The sequence below is a fragment of the Electrona antarctica genome, assembly GCF_951216825.1.
Source record: "Electrona antarctica genome assembly, chromosome: 9".
NCBI lineage: Eukaryota > Metazoa > Chordata > Actinopteri > Myctophiformes > Myctophidae > Electrona > Electrona antarctica.
Genome location: NC_136790.1, coordinates 54991562 through 55008302, shown reverse-complemented (window position 1 = coordinate 55008302; position 16741 = coordinate 54991562). Strand labels below are relative to the sequence as shown.

The 16741-nt window shown below is 48.9% G+C and overlaps 1 protein-coding gene across 1 annotated transcript in view; it reads left to right on the top strand.

The window, feature by feature from the left end:
• The window catches only part of amot (angiomotin), a 71170-nt gene that overhangs the window by 3817 nt on the left and 50612 nt on the right, over window positions 1-16741 (top strand). Inside the window, 1 exon segment of the mRNA XM_079510401.1 lies at window positions 16-66. Within this exon segment, the coding sequence (XP_079366527.1) occupies window positions 16-66 (51 nt within the window).

Here is a 16741-nt window from a genome sequence, read left to right as displayed (position 1 = left end):
TCTTCTATTTCACAGAGAACAGTGTGACAGGGTTGGACCTCCTGGAAGTGAGCGACTCCATGTTGGGTGAGTCTCAAGTACAAACGTAAAACACAAGAAAAGAGATGTTTAAAATCCGTCAACACGCATCACACTGTGACACGTTTTGAGCTTGTAGATCATCTATTTTTGCTATGACAGTAATATGCAATGTGGTCCTCTGGAGTGAGTGTGGAACTATAGTGGCCCTCTGGAGAGAGTGTGGAACTATAGTGGTCCTCTGGAGTGAGTGTGGAACTATAGAGCGTCGCAGTCCCGCCTCCTACCCTGGACCAGGAAATGAAACCCAATGCATTATTCTCATAGACATTTCTTAAAGTATTTATTTAAAGACGGTTACACCGCGGACAAAGCCAACTCGAGTCGTGACAGCTCATGACAACACAAACAATATTTTGGACCAAACAAATAATTAGAAAGAAGAAAAAAACGGCAGGTTACAACACTTTTTTTGTTGTTTTTCTTCTTTGTAATTATTTGTTTGGTCCAAAATATTGTTTGTGTTGTCATGAGTTGTCACGACTCGAGTTGGCTTTGTCCGCGGCGTAACCGTCTTTAAATAAATACTTTAAGAAATGTCTATGAGAATAATGCATTGGGTTTCATTTCCTGGTCCCAGGGTAGGAGGCGGGACTGCGACGCTCTATAGTGGCCCTCTGGAGTGAGTGTGGAACTATAGTGGTCATCTGGAGTGAGTGTGGAACTATAGTGGCCCTCTGGAGTGAGTGTGGAACTATAGTGGCCCTCTGGAGTGAGTGTGGAACTATAGTGGCCCTCTGGAGTGAGTGTGGAACTGTAGTGGCCCTCTGGAGTGAGTGTGGAACTATAGTGGCCCTCTGGAGTGAGTGTGGAACTATAGTGGCCCTCTGGAGTGAGTGTGGAACTATAGTGGTCCTCTGGAGTGAGTGTGGAACTATAGTGGCCCTCTGGAGTGAGTGTGGAACTATAGTGGTCCTCTGGAGTGAGTGTGGAACTATAGTGGCCCTCTGGAGTGAGTGTGGAACTATAGTGACCCTCTGGAGTGAGTGTGGAACTATAGTGGTCCTCTGGAGTGAGTGTGGAACTATAGTGGTCCTCTGGAGTGAGTGTGGAACTATAGTGGCCCTCTGGAGTGAGTGTGGAACTATAGTGGCCCTCTGGAGTGAGTGTGGAACTATAGTGGCCCTCTGGAGTGAGTGTGGAACTATAGTGGCCCTCTGGAGTGAGTGTGGATTCTGGAACTATAGTGGGTAGTGGCCCTCTGGAGTGAGTGTGGAACTATAGAGCGTTGCAGTCCCGCCCCCTACCAGGGCCCAGGAAATGATTCTCCGTTCATTTTCCTCATAGACATTTAAAAAAGTATTTATTAAAAGACGGTTACGCCGCGGACAAAGCCAACTCTTGTCGTGACAAATCATGACAACAAACACATTTTTTTGGGCCGGACAAATAATTAGAAAGAAGAACAAAACGGCAGGTTACAACACTTTTTTTGTTGTTTTTCTTCTTTGTAATTATTTGTTTGGTCCAAAATATTGTGTTTGTTGTCATGATTTGTCACGACTCGAGTTGGCTTTGTCCTCGGCGTAACCGTCTTTAAATAAATACTTTTTGAAATGTCTATGGGAAAAATGCATTGGGAATCATTTCCTGGGCCTGGCGTCGTCATGAAAGGGGGCGGGACTGCGACGCTCTATAGTGGCCCTCTGGAGTGAGTGTGGAACTATAGTGGCCCTCTGGAATGAGTGTGGAACTATAGTGGCCCTCTGGAGTGAGTGTGGTACTATAGTGGCCCTCTGGAGTGAGTGTGGAACTATAGTGGCCCTCTGGAGTGAGTGTGGAACTATAGTGGCCCTCGGGAGTGAGTGTGGAACTATAGTGGCCCTCTGGAGTGAGTGTGGAACTATAGTGGCCCTCTGGAGTGAGTGTGGAACTATAGTGGCCCTCTGGAGTGAGTGTGGAACTATAGTGGCCCTCTGGAGTCAGTGTGGAACTATAGTGGCCCTCGGGAGTGAGTGTGGAACTATAGTGGCCCTCTGGAGTCAGTGTGGAACTATAGTGGCCCTCGGGAGTGAGTGTGGAACTATAGTGGCCCTCTGGAGTCAGTGTGGAACTATAGTGGCCCTCGGGAGTGAGTGTGGAACTATAGTGGTCCTCTGGAGTCAGTGTGGAACTATAGTGGCGCTCTGGAGTCAGTGTGGAACTATAGTGGCCCTCTGGAGTCAGTGTGGAACTATAGTGGCCCTCTGGAGTGAGTGTGGAACTATAGTGGCCCTCTGGAGTGAGTGTGGAACTATAGTGGCCCTCTGGAGTGAGTGTGGAACTATTGTGGCCCTCTGGAGTGAGTGTGGAACTATAGTAAATGGTAATTGGTAAATGGTGCATTTATATAGCGCCTTTATCCAAGGCGCTTTACATAGATTGTGCATTACATTCACACACACATTCATACACCGATGGCGACGGAAGCCATGCAAGGTACCAACCAGCACATCGGGAGCAATTTGGGGTTCAGTGTCTTGCCCAAGGACACTTTGACATGTAGACAGGAGGAGCCGGGATTCGAACCGCCGACCCACGGATCATTGGACGACCTGCTCTACCTCCTGAGCCACAGTCGCTAGTGGCCCTCTGGAGTGAGTGTGGAACTATAGTGGCCCTCTGGAGTGACTGTGGAAATATAGTGGGTCAAAGTTGTCCACCCCTTGCCCTTGGTGTACACATACTAGTCAAGGCTTTCCTCAGTCAGTGTAGGATCAGTCACAGCGCTCATGTTACCGTATTCCTGCCACCTGTGTATTCTCTGTTTAGGGATCATTAGCATTAGCATTCTGTTCTATTCACTGCGGCCAGTTGATTGAGCTTAATGCCACCATTGTTGTTTTCTTTTTTCTTTTATCATTGTTTGTTGGGTGTTCGTTCACTCTCTCTCACTGGTGAAATGCCTGGAGGCATGCAGCCTCTGACCAGGCCCACATTAACCCATTTAGACCTGAGATCAGATTCTAAAAATGTCTTCTACATCCTGACAGTTTTCTGAAAAAGCTATGTTTCTATGTCAGTGGCTCTTCGATTTTTCAAAAATAGCAGACCTACAAGCTCATAGCGCGCCACCGAGTGGCGCGCTACGAGCTTGTAGGTCTGCTATTTTTCAATAGCTAAAGCATAACATAATGCTAACACCAAAAGGGGTTCCCGCCCAAAATGGGCCTGAGGACGATTCTACAAATGTCTTCTAAATCCTAACAGTTATCTGAAAAATGTTTCTATCAGTGGTGTTCAACCTTTTTTCATGTCAAGGACCCCCAGAATTATCTGTATTTGGCTGCGGACCCCCATGTGACAATATGTTGTTCTAGGGACCCCCCTGCACAAGCAAAGATATATGAGTTAAAAACGTTCGCTGTGAAAGCATTATATTCAAGTATTTGCGCCACATTTTCACATTTTTTCAAAAAATAGCAGATCTACAAGCTCGTAGCGGGGTACCCCCCACCCCACCTCCACACACACACACACACACACACACACACACACACACACACACACACACACACACACACACACACACACACACACACACACATACAACAATCTACATTTTGCTTGATATACTGAAAGGATACGAAAGTCATATTTATTATAGTCCTTAATCAAATAGTTGTTTGAGGAATAAAATGAAATGTAAAGTGCACCGTCTTGTCTGTCACATCACATGCAAAAGCAGAGATGTTTCTGTGGCTACCAAGGTGTGTGTGTGTGTGGGGGGTGGGGGGGGGGCACATGTGCGTACCTCGGCCACGTGTGCGCGCAGACACATCCACAGAAACCTGCCCCAATCATAGAAAACACAGTATCTTCGATTAACCCATTTTGACCTGAGATCAGATTCTAAAAATGTCTTCTACATCCTGACAGTTTTCAGGATGTCTCTATGTCAGTCGTTCTTTGATTTTTCAAAAATAGCAGACTTACAAGTTCATAGCTTGTAGATCTGCTATTTTTCAATAGCTAAAGCAAAACATAATGCTAACACCAAAATGGGTTAATTGATAACTTGAATTGAAGAATGTATTAACGATCGGTTGTAGAGCTCTAACTATAACTGTAATATATGTCACTATAACAGTGGCTCCCACATTTTAGCTTGAGGAAAAAAAAAGTCTCCCCCCAGACTCCCCCCCGGGACCCCCGACTAGTTAACATAGCTGATCTGCCCTGGGGGGGGGGGGGTCCCTGGAACAACATATTTTCACATGGGGGGGGGGGTCCGCGGCCAAATACAGATAACTCCTTGACATGATAAAGGTTGAGCTGAGTTAACGGGCAGCGGTGGCCGAACGGTTTGCGGAGCGGTCTTGTTATCGGAAGGTCGCCAGTTCGAATCCCCGGACCGGCACGTTAAAATTACCACCGCTGAAGTGCCCTTGAGCAAGGCATTGAACCCCTACCATGAAATGTTCTATGAGCAGGGTCTGGCTGTAAACAAGCATCTCGAGCTTAGTCCATTCACCCTGGGTAAACAAAGAACTTTGCTTTGCTTTTAGCAACGCTGACATAGAAACATAGTGGGTTTTTTTTTTCTTCCAGAAAACTTCAGAAAGAAAAAAAAGAAATCGAAAAAAAAAAGAAAGCAGACTTCAGAAAAACTCCTCCAGTTTCACACTGGGGAGGAGGAGGAGGAGGGGGGGGGGGTGTCAGAGGAGGAGGAGGAGGGGGGGGGGGGGATGTGGTCAGAGGAGCTGGGGGGGCGGGACTTCCAACATTCCAATCCTTTCACACAGTTTGCTGCCTCTGTGGGGCTGTGATCTGTTCCTCCACAGATCCTCCACTACAGCTCGCTCTCTTTATGATGGGTTCTTATTGAATCATGTAACGTCTCCAAGCTGTAAAAAACACACACACACACACACTGTCGTTTGAGCCGATTCAAGGATCCATCACAGGCAAACACACAGAGCCGCGGGACGGAGAAGAAGGAGACTTCTGAGAATTGTTTTTGGGTTTTTTTTCCTCTCTTTCCCTTTCCTCTTTCTTCCTTTTTTTTTGTGAGTAGGATTTATTTGGTCCATCTTGTTTGTTTACAAGACGTGAAACGGATTCCTTTTTGGAGACTTTTGGAGACTTGTGGAATAGTTTTGGAGTATGATTCTAAAGTTCACCAGACTAGGGACAGACCCTCTGCTCTGGCAGCTTCACTTTGCTACGGAATACTGAGACTTTGTTTCTTTACTTTTTTTTTCCTTGCTTTTTTTTTAGGAGGAATTTGGGGGGTTTTTTTATCTCTGGTTTTTTTTGGGTGAAATGTGTGAAAAGATGAATAATAATCCTAGCGGAGGAAGAGGATCTGGAGCGAACGTCGGAGCATCTCAAACCTCTTCTGAAAAGGTAAAGAAAAAAAAATGAAAGTAGGAAATCCGTAACACATTTTGGAAGTGTTCGAAACATCTGTCGACTCCATCAGGGGAGACTTTTAACCCACTTTGGGTCCTCGTTGTTGGTCTGGACAGGCCGACATCCTGCCCCCCCCCCCCAAATACAGCCTAAAAATCTACACAGCTCTTATAGATGGGTTGTCTTGGGAGCCCCTGAGGGGCCTCGGGTTGTGTTTGGAGTCCCCTGGAGGGCCCTCGGTTGTGTTCGGAGTCCCCTGGAGGGGCCTTGGTTGTGTTTGGTGCCCCTGGAGGGGCCTCGGTTGTGTTTGGGGCCCCCTGGAGGGCCCTGGGTTGTGTTTGGGGCCCCCTGGAGGGCCCTCGGTTGTGTTTGGGGCCCCTTGGAGGGCCCTGGGTTGTGTTTGGGGCCCCTGGATGGGCCTCCGTTGTGTTTGGGGCCCCTGGAGGGCCCTGGGTTGTGTTTGGGGCCCCCTGGAGGGCCCTCGGTTGTGTTTGGGGCCCCCTGGAGGGCCCTGGGTTGTGTTTGGGGCCCCTGGATGGGCCTCCGTTGTGTTTGGAGCCCCTGGAGGGCCCTGGGTTGTGTTTGGAGACCCTGGGGAGCCCTCGGTTGTGTTTGGGGCCCCTGGACGGGCCTCGGTTGTGTTTGGAGACCCTGGGGGGCCCTGGGTTGTGTTTGGAGACCCTGGGGAGCCCTCGGTTGTGTTTGGGGCCCCTGGACGGGCCTCGGTTGTGTTTGGAGACCCTGGGGGGCCCTGGGTTGTGTTTGGAGACCCTGGGGAGCCCTCGGTTGTGTTTGGGGCCCCTGGACGGGCCTCGGTTGTGTTTGGAGCCCCTGGAGGGCCCTGGGTTGTGTTTGGAGACCCTGGGGAGCCCTCGGTTGTGTTTGGGGCCCCTGGACGGGCCTCGGTTGTGTTTGGAGACCCTGGGGGGCCCTGGGTTGTGTTTGGGGCCCCTGGAGGGCCCTCGGTTGTGTTTGGAGTCCCCTGGAGGGCCCTCGGTTGTGTTTGGGGCCCCCTGGAGGGCCCTGGGTTGTGTTTTGGGCCCCTGGACGGGCCTCGGTTGTGTTTGGAGACCCTGGGGGGCCTCGGTTGTGTTGGACCTCGGTTGTGTTTGGGGCCCCTGGAGGGCCCTCGGTTGTGTCTGTGGCCCCTGGACGGGCCTCGGGTTGTGTAGAGGGAAAGAAGTAGAGGGTCTCTGGTACGCAGCCCTGGGGAACTCCAGGACGCGAGTTTTTTATTCCTATGATGGGAGGGAATTTGGAGCGCTGTGATTGGTTGTCAGTGGAGTAGGAAGCGCTGGGCTGTGTTTTGGACCGCACACAAGTGTTTATGCCTACTAGTACTCTATGACTAGTACTAACCCTATCTCTAACTCTAACCTAAACATAACCGCAAGCAGGGGAGCAACGCATCCCTCACCAACCTTAATCCAAAAACTATTAACGTACCCCTCACCAACCTTAATCCAAAAACTATTAAAAAATCTGCGGTAGTAAAAGAGTAGTAAAACGAGCGCTCCTAAACCTGAGCTATCCTAGGAATAAAAAACTAGCCTCCAGGACAGCATATAGAGTCTAACAGTGGTTTGTTTCCTGTCTGGTTTTCAACATGGCTACCCGACGTACTATTATTATTATTATTATTACAATAATAATTATTATTGTTGTTATTATTTCTTATTCTCGTAGCAGTGAAAGAGAGACACTAGAATCAATGACATGAAATGACATATTACATTACAATGACACTAATTCTGTAATATAGTTAATGTGTTTTTGTTTATCAGTGTGAGAATAGTTTTCTGTTCTTATCACAGTTGTTTTATTGATTGGAGGGTGTGTGTGTGTGTGTGTGTGTGTGTGTGTGTGTGTGTGTGTGTGTGTGTGTGTGTGTGTGTGTGTGTGTGTGTGTGTGTGTGTGTGTGTGTGTGTGTGTGTGTGTCTGTGTCTGTGTCTGTGTCTGTGTCTGTGTCTGACAGTTAGTGTTGAGTCACTTGGACCCCTGCCCATTGTTTAGAGTGACAATAGACAGACCTTTCCTCCCCACGACACACACACACACACACACACACACACACACACACACACACACCCATACCCTGTATAAATCATTAGGTGTGTGTATATTCTACGGTGTAAACATTATCAGGGCTGTCAGCTGGAAACCTGGTATGACCAAAACTGTTGCTTTGCATTGGTTCAGTATGTGATGCAGACACACACACACACACAGACACGCACGCACGCACGCACGAGACACACACACACGCACGCACGACACACGCACAGACACACGCACGCACGACACACGCACAGACACACGCACGCACAAACATGTATACAGCACGGAGGTAGAGTAAGGCATACATGGGCAACTGGTGGCCCGGGGGCACATGAGGCCCCCACCTTCACTTAATGTGGCCCTCAGGTTAATATCAACTGGTGGCCCGGGGGCACATGAGGCCCCCACCTTCACTTAATGTGGCCCTCAGGTTAATATCAACTGGCGGCCCGGGGGCACATGAGGCCCCCACCTTCACTTAATGTGGCCCTCAGGTTAATATCAACTGGTGGCCCGGGGGCACATGAGGCCCCCACCTTCACTTAATGTGGCCCTCAGGTTAATATCAACTGGTGGCCCGGGGGCACATGAGGCCCCCACCTTCACTTAATGTGGCCCTCAGGTTAATATCAACTGGCGGCCCGGGGGCACATGAGGCCCCCACCTTCACTTAATGTGGCCCTCAGGTTAATATCAACTGGTGGCCCGGGGGCACATGAGGCCCCCACCTTCACTTAATGTGGCCCTCAGGTTAATATCAACTGGTGGCCCGGGGGCACATGAGGCCCCCACCTTCACTTAATGTGGCCCTCAGGTTAATATCAACTGGTGGCCCGGGGGCACATGAGGCCCCCACCTTCACTTAATGTGGCCCTCAGGTTAATATCAACTGGCGGCCCGGGGGCACATGAGGCCCCCACCTTCACTTAATGCGGCCCTCAGGTTAATATCAACTGGTGGCCCGGGGGCACATGAGGCCCCCACCTTCACTTAATGTGGCCCTCAGGTTAATATCAACTGGCGGCCCGGGGGCACATGAGGCCCCCACCTTCACTTAATGCGGCCCTCAGGTTAATATCAACTGGTGGCCCGGGGGCACATGAGGCCCCCACCTTCACTTAATGTGGCCCTCAGGTTAATATCAACTGGTGGCCCGGGGGCACATGAGGCCCCCACCTTCACTTAATGTGGCCCTCAGGTTAATATCAACTGGTGGCCCGGGGGTCACATGAGGCCCCCACCTTCACTTAATGTGGCCCTCAGGTTAATATCAACTGGTGGCCCGGGGGCACATGAGGCCCCCACCTTCACTTAATGTGGCCCTCAGGTTAATATCAACTGGTGGCCCGGGGGGCACATGAGGCCCCCACCTTCACTTAATGTGGCCCTCAGGTTAATATCAACTGGTGGCCCGGGGGGCACATGAGGCCCCCACCTTCACTTAATGTGGCCCTCAGGTTAATATCAACTGGTGGCCCGGGGGTCACATGAGGCCCCCACCTTCACTTAATGTGGCCCTCAGGTTAATATCAACTGGTGGCCCGGGGGCCACATGCGGTCCCCACCTTCACTTATTGTGGCCCTCAGGTTAATATCAACTGGCGGCCCGGGGGCCACATGCGGCCCCCACCTTCACTTAATGTGGCCCTCAGGTTAATATCAACTGGTGGCCCGGGGGCCACATGAGGTCCCCACCTTCACTTATTGTGGCCCTCAGGTTAATATCAACTGGCGGCCCGGGGGCCACATGCGGCCCCCACCTTCACTTAATGTGGCCCTCAGGTTAATATCAACTGGTGGCCCGGGGGGCACATGAGGCCCCCACCTTCACTTAATGTGGCCCTCAGGTTAATATCAACTGGTGGCCCGGGGGTCACATGAGGCCCCCACCTTCACTTAATGTGGCCCTCAGGTTAATATCAACTGGTGGCCCGGGGGCCACATGCGGTCCCCACCTTCACTTATTGTGGCCCTCAGGTTAATATCAACTGGCGGCCCGGGGGCCACATGCGGCCCCCACCTTCACTTAATGTGGCCCTCAGGTTAATATCAACTGGTGGCCCGGGGGCCACATGAGGTCCCCACCTTCACTTAATGCGGCCCTCAGGTGTGAGTGTGGAAATGTAGTGGCCCTCTGGAGTGAGTGTGGAACTATAGAGCGTCGCAGTCCAGCCCCCTTGAGAGACCCGGAAAATAATTCCCCGTTCATTTTTCTTCATAGACTTTTCAGAAAGTATTTATTTAAAGACGTTTACGCCGCGGACAAAGCCAACTCTTGTCGTGACAAACCATGACAATAAACACAATGTTTTGGGCCAAACAAAGAATTAGAAAGAAGAAAAAAAACGGCAGGTTACAACACTTTTTTGTGTTTTTTTATTCTTTGTAATTATTTGTTTGGTCCAAAATATTGTATGCATTGGGAATTATTTCCTGGGCCTGACGTCATCATGAAAGGGTGCCTGACGGTGCCTGGCGTCGTCATTCATTGTAGTTGTAGTTGTAGAATTATTTGCACTTCCCGTTGCAATCAGAACTGCAGCATCACTCCCGATCTTCCGCCGTAGTCTGAAAACCCACCTTTTCAGACTCCATCATGGCCCATAGCACTTACCCTACCCCCCTTAGACAGCACTTCTTAGACTTATATAGCATTTGAAACAGACTTATAGCATGTCATGTAGACAGCACAATAAGTGCATTGTATGTAGTCATAGCACTTCATAGTATATATGTACAGCATAGTATAGCATATATGTATAGTTTATATGTATAGTGTCATTATATAGATATGTTCTAGTTATAGTTTATATGTATAGTGTCATTATATAGATATGTTCTAGTCACGTTCTTAGCTTACGCATGTTTCGCGATAAATGCATTTTACATATGTGATGTATTCCCATGCTTTTTGTTCTTGCTTAATGTAAGTCGCTCTGGATTAAGAGCGTCTGCTAAATGCCTAAATTGTAAATTGTAGAGGGCAAGTATTTTTAAAGCATATTTTGTCATGTTAGCCAGGGTTCCTTTTAAGATCCAAATAAGAACATTATAATGGTGTGTAAAAAATAAATACAATTAAATGTAATATTTGCCACGGATATCACAAGACAAGTCTCGCCACGGACACACATGTCATATATTGATGGGGACCATATGCCTGGGGACTCTCTCTCTGTCTCTCTCTCTCTCTCTCTCTCTCTCTCTCTCTCTCTCTCTCTGTCTCTGTCTCTGTCTCTGTCTCTGTCTCTGTCTCTGTCTCTGTCTCTGTCTCTCTCTCTCTCTCTCTCTCTCTGTCTCTCTCTCTCTCTCTCTCTCTCTCTGTCTCTCTCTCTCTCTCTCTCTCTCTCTCTCTCTGTCTCTGTCTCTGTCTCTCTCTGTCTCTCTCTCTCTGTCTCTATCTCTCTCTGTCTCTCTCTGTCTCTCTCTCTCTCTATCTCTATCTCTATCTCTATCTCTATCTCTATCTCTCTCTCTCTCTCTCTCTCTCTCTCTCTCTCTCTCTCTCTCTCTCTCTCTCTCTCTCTCTCTCTCTCTCTCTCTCTCTCTCTCTCTCTCTCTTCTCTTTCTCTTTCTCTTTCTCTTTCTCTCTCTCTCTATCTCTGTATTGCTGAGTCATCAGTTTATAATCATGTGACTTCAGAGAACTTCTCTCATCATCATGAACAACAATTAGTTGAGCTGCTGTCTGTGTATAGTACAGTGTGTGTGTGTGCGTGCGTGTCATGCGTGCGTGTGTGTAGAGACATCAGAGGAATACAGTACAAGCAGGAAACAAATGGACCGTTTGAAGGATATGACTGAATGCTAGCGTAGTAGCATTAGTAGCATTCTGCGCAACACGCGCGCCGACACATGGGAATCCAGCTTATGATGTTACATTAATCCATTTTGACCTGTGATCAGATTCTAAAAATGTCTTCTACATCCTGACAGTTTTCTGAAAAAGCTGTGTTTCTATGTCAGTCGTTCTTCGATTTTTCAAAAAATAGCAGACCTACAAGCATATTTATATACCGTAGACGACACGGGTTATTTATTTGTTGTTGAACTAATAATTACTTCAAAAGCGTTAAGAAAACAAGAACATCGTGTTATCATGAGAGAGAGAGAGAGAGAGAGTAGAAGGGGAGAGAGAGAGAGAGAACTGTCCACTGTCTGTCTCTCAGCTGTCCTACTGTCTGTCTGTCCTACACTGTCTGTCTCTCAGCTGTCTGTCTCTCCTACACTGTCTCCCTCTCAGCTGTCCTACTGTCTGTCTCTCCTACACTGTCTCCCTCTCAGCTGTCCTACTGTCTGTCTCTCCTACACTGTCTGTCTCTCAGCTGTCTGTCTTTCCTACACTGTCTCCCTCTCAGCTGTCCTACTGTCTGTCTCTCCTACACTGTCTCCCTCTCAGCTGTCCTACCGTCTGTCTCTCCTACACTGTCTCCCTCTCAGCTGTCCTACCGTCTGTCTCTCCTACACTGTCTCCCTCTCAGCTGTCCTGCTGTCTGTCTCTCCTACACTGTCTCCCTCTCAGCTGTCCTACTGTCTGTCTCTCCTACACTGTCTCCCTCTCAGCTGTCCTACTGTCTGTCTCTCCTACACTGTCTCCCTCTCAGCTGTCCTGCTGTCTGTCTCTCCTACACTGTCTCCCTCTCAGCTGTCCTGTCTGTCTTTCCTACACTGTCTCCCTCTCAGCTGTCCTACTGTCTGTCTCTCCTACACTGTCTCCCTCTCAGCTGTCCTACTGTCTGTCTCTCCTACACTGTCTCCCTCTCAGCTGTCCTGCTGTCTGTCTCTCCTACACTGTCTCCCTCTCAGCTGTCCTGTCTGTCTTTCCTACACTGTCTCCCTCTCAGCTGTCCTACTGTCTGTCTCTCCTACACTGTCTCCCTCTCAGCTGTCCTACTGTCTGTCTCTCCTACACTGTCTCCCTCTCAGCTGTCTGTCTCTCCTACACTGTCTCCCTCTCAGCTGTCTGTCTCTCCTACACTGTCTGTCTCTCAGCTGTCTGTCTTTCCTACACTGTCTCCCTCTCAGCTGTCCTGCTGTCTGTCTCTCCTAAACTGTCTCCCTCTCAGCTGTCTGTCTCTCCTACACTGTCTCCCTCTCAGCTGTCTGTCTCTCCTACACTGTATGTCTCTAAGCTGTCCTACTGTCTGTCTCTCCTACACTGTCTCCCTCTCAGCTGTCCTACCGTCTGTCTCTCCTACACTGTCTCCCTCTCAGCTCTCCTACTGTCTGTCTCTCCTACACTGTCTGTCTCTCAGCTGTCTGTCTCTCCTACACTGTCTCCCTTTCAGCTGTCTGTCTCTCCTACACTGTCTCCCTCTCAGCTGTCCTACTGTCTGTCTCTCCTACACTGTCTCCCTCTCAGCTGTCCTACCGTCTGTCTCTCCTACACTGTCTCCCTCTCATCTGTCCTGCTGTCTGTCTCTCCTACACTGTCTCCCTCTCAGCTGTCCTACTGTCTGTCTCTCCTACACTGTCTCCCTCTCAGCTGTCCTACTGTCTGTCTCTCCTACACTGTCTCCCTCTCAGCTGTCCTGCTGTCTGTCTCTCCTACACTGTCTCCCTCTCAGCTGTCCTGTCTGTCTTTCCTACACTGTCTCCCTCTCAGCTGTCCTACTGTCTGTCTCTCCTACACTGTCTCCCTCTCAGCTGTCCTGCTGTCTGTCTCTCCTACACTGTATCCCTCTCAGCTGTCCTACCGTCTGTCTCTCCTACACTGTCTGTCTCTCAGCTGTCTGTCTCTCAGCTGTCTGTCTCTCTCAGCTGTCTGTCTCTCAGCTGTCTGTCTCTCCTACACTGTCTCCCTTTCAGCTGTCCTGTCTGTCTGTCTCTCCTACACTGTCTCCCTCTCAGCTGTCCTACTGTCTGTCTCTCCTACACTGTCTCCCTCTCAGCTGTCTGTCTCCCTCTCAGCTGTCTGTCTCTCCTACACTGTCTCCCTCTCAGCCGTCCTGCTGTCTGTCTCTCCTACACTGTCTCCCTCTCAGCTGTCTGTCTCTCCTACACTGTCTCCCTCTCAGCTGTCCTGTCTGTCTGTCTCTCCTACACTGTCTCCCTCTCAGCTGTCCTACTGTCTGTCTCTCCTACACTGTCTCCCTCTCAGCTGTCTGTCTCTCCTACACTGTCTCCCTCTCAGCTGTCCTGCTGTCTGTCTGACAGGACGTGACTTGTGATTGGTTCCTCAGACAGACAGGTGTCTCACATGTTTCCAGGACATTGTAAAACAATCAGACCTGTCTGAAGTGAGTGGTGCAACAACAGTGACACTTGGTGGTCAACACATGCTATTGCGTCTGGAAGTGTGTTCTGTACTGTTACACTGAAACTCAGCTTCCCATCATGCACCTGTGCACAGTGTGAAGCTCAACAGCGCCACTTTGTCACCTGTTGGTACCCTAAACATACAGACAGACAGACAGACAGGCAGGCAGACAGGCAGACAGACAGACAGACAGACAGACAGACAGAGCTGGTCATTGGAGTGGCTCCATCCATCCATCCATCTTCAACCGCTTATCCGTAGTCTGGTCGCGGGGGCAACAGCTCCACCAGAGTGCTCCAGACTTCCCTCTCCAGAGCAACATTAGTGACTTCCTCCTGGGGGATCCCGAGACGTTACAAGGCCCCGGGGTCTCCTCCCAGTGGGACGTGCCTCGAGGACCTCCCTAGGGAGACGCCCGAGAGGCATCCTATCCAGATGCCCGAACCACCTAAGATGTGGCTCCTGTCCAGGCCAAGAAGCAGACAAGCAGTGTGACTCTACTCCGAGTCTCTCTCGCGTGACTGAACTTCTCACCCTATCTCTAAGGGAGATGCCAGCCATCCGTCGATAAACTCATTTTGTCCTTTTGTATTCACGACCTGGATCCAATATTATCCCATTCTAGACGGGAACCCCTTTTGGTGTTATGCATTATGTTTAGCTATTGAAAAATAAGCTCATGGCGCGCCACCGAGTGGCGCGCTACAAGCGTGTAGGTCTGTTATTTTTTTTAAATCGCAGAACGACTGACATAGAAACATAGCTTTTTCAGGAAACTGTCAGGATTTAGAAGACATTTTTAGAATCTGATCTCAGGTCAAAATGGGTTATGAAGTCACAAGCTCTCGTCAATAGTAATACTTTTCCTTGGTTCAATAAAAACAATAAACACAATGATTCATGAAAAATGTAGTTTTCTGCCTCACAGCTACGATATCTAGGTCACCCCCCCCCCACACACACGCAAGCACGCACGCACGCACACACTGGGAGTTTGGACAGTAATGACAGGAGAGAGAGAGACGCAGGCAGACAGACAGGCAGGCAGACAGACAGACAGACAGACAGACAGACAGACAGACAGACAGACAGACAGACAGACAGACAGACAGACAGACAGACAGACAGACAGACAGACAGACAGACAGACAGACAGACAGACAGACAGACATCACTGATCTGATCTGATTGGAGAGGCCCATTAATGTTCACAGCCAAGCTTGACTGCATTCCTTGTGTGTGTGTGTGTGTGTGTGTGTGTGTGTGTGTGTGTGTGTGTGTGTGTGTGTGTGTGTGTGTGTGTGTGTGTGTGTGTGTGTGTGTGTGTGTGTGTGTGTGTGTGTGTGTGTGTGTGTGTGTGTGTGTGTGTGTGTGTGTGTGTGTGTGTGTGTGTGTGTGTGTGTGTGTGTGTGTGTGTGTGTGTGTGTGTGTGTACCAGCGAGAAAGACCGTTGTAGCCCGAGGGGGGTGTGGGTGGTCTCATGCTGATGATGTCATCAACCTAGCAGTCAGGTGATTGGTCAGGAGGCTGTCTTTCTCTCCCCCATGTGTGTGTGTGTGGGGGGGATCAATCTGCAGCTGAAGGCAGATGTTGCAATCAGACAAGCAGAGACCTGTTAACTAACACACACACACACACACACACACACACACACACACACTGGATTTACACCTGTCTCTGGGTGGAGGTGCGGGGGGCGCGCCCCACCCAAAAGCACCAAGCAGGTGTAGAAAGAAACCACACACACACACACACACAGTGGCTCGGAGAAAGTTTAACTTAGCGCACATTCACACACACACACACACACACACACACACACACACACGTTCCCATGCTGCCTGCAGGAGGAACCTGGGATTGTTTTGGATCTGTTGTGAGAAACATTTCCAGGAGGAAAACGAGAGAAGGTTTGAATCCGTTTCTTGTTTTCTTTAAAGGCTGAATAGAGCACCGAAGTGTCATCCAGGCCGTTTCACTCGTATGGATATGTAGAATCAACTGACTGAGAGAAAACACTGCTATTGTTACTGCTGCTGAATTAGTTACATTTTCACTAGAAACAGATATGAGTGACCGACTGTCGTAAACGATACAGAGACACCTCCCTGACAATAACGCAGAGACAGCTTGTTTATTTTTGGACCACAACGCTTATATGAAACGATATTAACCCATTTAGGCCTGACGTCGAAATAAAAAAAACGTTCGCTCTGAAAGATGATATACCTATTCAAAGATTTGTGCCGCATTTTTACGATTTTTCTAAAATAGCAGACCTACAAGTTGAGCTACATGAGCTTGTAGATCTGCTATTTTTCAATAGCTAAAGTATAACAGAATGCCTGAAACACCAAAAGGGATTCCCGCCAAAATGGGTTAAGATCGCCCCATGTTATTCTCCATAGAGAAATTACTTCCGTGAACCAGGCAGAACCAGGGGAATCGAAGGGATGAGCGAGTTACGTCAGGACTTCGGCGCTCTATGTGAGAGAAAATAGCCCTGAGAGTTAAACTAACCTGATCTATTCATTTAACTCTGAACTAGAAAATAGTCCCGAGAGTTTGAGACCAGAGCCAAACTAAGGCTGATTTTACACTCGCTGAAAACAGCTGATCTACAAGCTCACAACGTGTCGCAGCGCGACGCGTTGTGAGCTTGTAGATCAGCTGTTTTCAGCATGCAACCAAGTGTAAAATGTCTCATACTGGATCTCTTGTAATGTCCACTAGTCCCTTCCTAACATTTTAGTCTAGTTTTTTATTTGTTGACGAAATTGTCAGTATATTTAGTCTTAGTTTTAGTCGTGATACTGTAGCTTAGTTTCCATGTAGTTTTCGTCAGTGAAAAATAAAAAGGTAGTCGACGAACATTTTTCGTCTTAGTTTTAGTCGACGAAATCAAACACTGCTCCTAACTAGCCTGGTCTGCCTTGTAGGTCATCGCCGGGACGTGTTTAGTATATGTGGTTCTCAAACCTCTTTATTCATCTCTTGAATAGTTTTCATTT